At 65.5% G+C, this 3660-nt stretch overlaps 1 protein-coding gene across 1 annotated transcript in view; it reads left to right on the forward strand.

Moving 5' to 3' along the window:
* RPS6KA2 (ribosomal protein S6 kinase, 90kDa, polypeptide 2) overlaps positions 1-945 on the forward strand; it is a 24438-nt gene extending 23493 nt beyond the window's left edge. Inside the window, exon 20 of the mRNA XM_015558380.1 lies at positions 4-945. Coding sequence (XP_015413866.1) covers positions 4-76 — 73 coding nt within the window. The 3' untranslated portion in view covers positions 77-945. The remainder of the gene's footprint in view (positions 1-3) is intronic.
* Positions 946-3660: the final 2715 nt, after the last annotated feature.

Raw genomic sequence — 3660 nt, forward strand, 5'->3', positions numbered from 1 at the left:
GAGCCTGGAGCCCGTGCTGTCGTCCGGCCTGGCCCAGCGCAGGGGCATGAAGAGACTCACGTCCACGCGGCTGTAGCCAGCAGGACCCGATGCCTGGCTGCGGGCACCGGCCTGGGACCTGGGCACGGGCGCTGTTTGAGCGAGCGCAGGCGCCTTCGCTGGGCCCGCGTTTCCCCTTCAGCCTGAGAGGGTCCGAGGGCACCTTCCCCACACCTCCTTGCTCTGCCGCCTCCCACCCGCTTCCCTGGCGGCCGCAGGGACTCCTGTCGCCACTGCACGTGAAGGCCTTCCCCACCCCGGCACCTGCTCACCGGGCGGATCTGCCACATGAGGGCCGTGGTCAGGTAGGAGGAAGCAGGCATGGCAGCGCCTCCCTGGAGGGGCCAGCTTCGAGGGCCTTGGATGCCGGAGGCTGAAGGTGACAGAGGGCACGGGCACAGGAGCAGAGCCCGGCCCCTGACTATGACCTACGTCTTGATGGCCTCGTCTCACGGCCCAACGTGTGTGATGAGGTCCCAGCTGTGTCCTCGCAGCAGATCTGAGCGGGAGGCACCCCCAGAACCGCCTGCACTTGGCCTTGGTGCCCAGAAGGAGCCAGCAGGTGCCCGTGCAGCCCGCCCCAGCTCTGGATGGCAGCGGCCCCGGGGCTGGGCCTCCCGTGGGCTGAAGGCCTGGCTTGGTTGGCTTGCTCCCTCCCCTGTCCCTGGAGACACTGTGACCTGGGGACCCTGACCTCGGGCCTCTGTCGCCCACTGGGGTTGGGGGCACGGCCAGGACTGCGTACGCACAGGATGCCCTTTGCGGAAGTGGAGCTGTTTGTGCTGTGCCTGCTGCAGGGTCTGTCCTCGGCCAGTGAGTCCGTGTGTCCCGGGTGCACACGGGCGCTCAGGCTGCGCCCCTTCGTTAATAAAATCCTAACGGCTCCGCCCGGGGCTAGAGGAGGCAGCACCTGTGTCCTCATCTCCTCCAGCTCGTGCCCAATTGGGGAGCCACCCCCTCTGGGCAGAGGAGGATTGTCACTTGTCTGTCCCTCTGACCGTCCCTCTGCTCAGGCCAGGCTACAGGATCGACTGTCGGGCACAGCCAGGTTGTCCCTGAAAAGACGATATTTTGTTGTTTCTTTTGTCCTTCAATCTCAACTCCAGTACCACACATGTGCACACGTGCACACGCACACACAGACACACGTGCATGCACACAGGCACGTGCACACACACAGACACGTGCGCACACACAGGCACGCGCACACGTGCATGCACACACAGGCACGCACACACGCACGTGCACGCACAGGGGCTGCTGCTGGAAAGCGCCTCCCGTGCGGGCTGTGGCCTCAGACCCAGCAGGTGAACGGGGGTCCACAGGGCACTTTCTCTCCGGCAGCGGACGGAGGCGCCGGTTCCCGCAGAGCCCACTGGCCTTGCTGTTTTCTCAGTGGAAAGCGCTCCCCTGGCTCCGTGACGCCCGCCGCCCGTCTGCTTGGGTCTGAGTTGCTTTACTTATTACCAGAAACGGGAACCTGGGGCACCTGCAGGTCCCGGGTTCACCCTCCTAGAAACCCGCCCAAGTCACACGTCCTGTTTGCCGGGGCCCCAGCTGCCCACCGCGCCCTCAGCTGGGTGTCTGTGGGGGTTGGGGGGGGGTGCCTGAGTGCTGCCGGGGACCCAGAGCTGAGAGCCCTGAGCGAGGGCCCCTCCCTCCCCAGCGAGGAGTCCCTGAGAAGAGACGATGCCACACTGGAAACCGAGCTCCCCCAAGTCTTAGGTGACGGGGCGGGGGCTGCACCCTCGGTGGGAATGACGGGGCCTGAGAGTTCACACGCTTGCGCGGGGCTCCCCGAACCTGGCGCCCGGGAAGGCTCCCCAGGATTCGCACAGACGGCAGGAAGTCACAGCCCTGCTCACACCTCGGACCGCACCCCCGGCCAGACACCCGGACTCTGTCCTGAGGAAACCACACCCTGACCTGGCCTCCAGCCCCCCCTCGCGGACCCTTCAGGTGGGCCCCCGGTTGGAGAAGCCTGGTGCCCCCCTCGGTGTGCGCCGCTGCCCAGTCGGACGGGCGAGGGTGAGTCGCCTGCGTCCCAGGTGAGGCTGCGAGGCTCTGACCAGCCTTGCGGGTCCGTGTCCAGGAGGCTGCCCCCTTTTGCAGGACAGTGGCCAGTGTTGGCCAGTCGGCCGGTGTGTCCCCCAGGCGCGGCTGGGCCCCCGCATGGCGCCGACTGCACTGTGTTTGCCCCCGAGAGCGGAACGGGACCCCACGCGGCGAGGCAAAGCCAGGGACTCCCGGGCAGCCTCGCCCAGCTGGGGGACTGGGGGTCTCCAAGGCTGTGCGCCCACGGAGGCTGCACCCGACCTGCTCTCCACCCGCCCGCCCCCGCCCCGCACTTCGCTCGCCGCGGTGATGTTTACAGGCCTCTGTTCGCTTGCGGGTTGTGTTTGCGGTGGGCGGCCCTGCACACGTATTTATTACGCTTTCCAGACTTTCTGAATAGATTTTTTAAATAAACACGGGTTTTATGATGTGCAATGTGTTCCTAGCGCAGCCTCCGACTGTCTGTATTGTCACCAAACGGTGTCCACCTCGCTCCTTCCTCCCCGACCAGGGACTCCGCCGCCCTGTGCTGCGCGGGGGCACTCCACGGGGCGGCCGACCGGCACCGCTCCCCCAGATGTGTGTGTGTGTGCGTGTGCGCATGAGTGTGTGTACATATGTGCGCATGCATGTGCAGTCCGCGTGTGGAAGGTCTCTTCTTCCTCCCAAGACCTCGCGGCTTCCTCTGGGAAGCCTGGTGGGATGTGTTTGAACTGGCACAACCCACCACCAGGGGCAAGTCCAGCCGCCTCCAAAGGTGCCCCTGGCCCTGCTCCCCACTCCACCTGCCGCCCGGGCTCTCAGCCGGGGGGAGTCTGCGATCTGCGTCCACGTGGAGAAAAACGGTGTGAGGTCCTGAACGTGTGCGTCGCGAACCTGCAAAGGGAGTTGCTTCCTCTCATTAGAAGTCGCCGCCTTCTCCCTGCCCCCACCCACCCAAAGCCCCGGGGAGCTTTATGCTTTTAAAATACATGTCTATTGATTTCAGAGAGGAAGGGAGAGGGAGGAGAGATAGGAACATCAGTGACGAGAGAGTGTCACCAACCTGCACGCCCCACACTGGGGATTGAGCCTGCAACCTGGGCATCCAACCATGACCCCTGGTTCATAGGTCAACACTCCACCCCGAGCCTCGTGGCCGGGCCTGGAAAAGTTGACTGACAGGCAGCACGAGCGGTGCTGGAAGGGGAGAGCGCCGTGGCTGCGGCAGCTGGGAGTCACGGCCCGGCTCCCATTCCGGCTCCGGCCCCTGTGAGCTGCGTGGGGGCCATGGCCGTGGGGCTTCTGTGACATGACTGTGGGAAGACGTGTGGCTGTCCCTCCTTCCTCCTGTGGGGACGCGTGTGAGGGTGCACGGGACACGGGGGGGGCAGTCACACCGCGTCCCCCTCACTCGGGGGAGTGTCCAGTGTCCCCTCAGGCAAACGGCCAAGGACACCAGGGCTCGCTCGACCAGCGCACCCTTCCTTTTGCGGTGGAGACGCCGCCAACGGTGATGGGTCAGGACAAACCAAACATTAGCTCTCAGATACGCTGCTGAGGCCCGCCCGCAGACCCAGCCGCCCG

This window comes from Myotis davidii, unplaced genomic scaffold, assembly GCF_000327345.1.
Source record: "Myotis davidii unplaced genomic scaffold, ASM32734v1 scaffold592, whole genome shotgun sequence".
Taxonomy (NCBI): Eukaryota; Metazoa; Chordata; class Mammalia; order Chiroptera; family Vespertilionidae; genus Myotis; species Myotis davidii.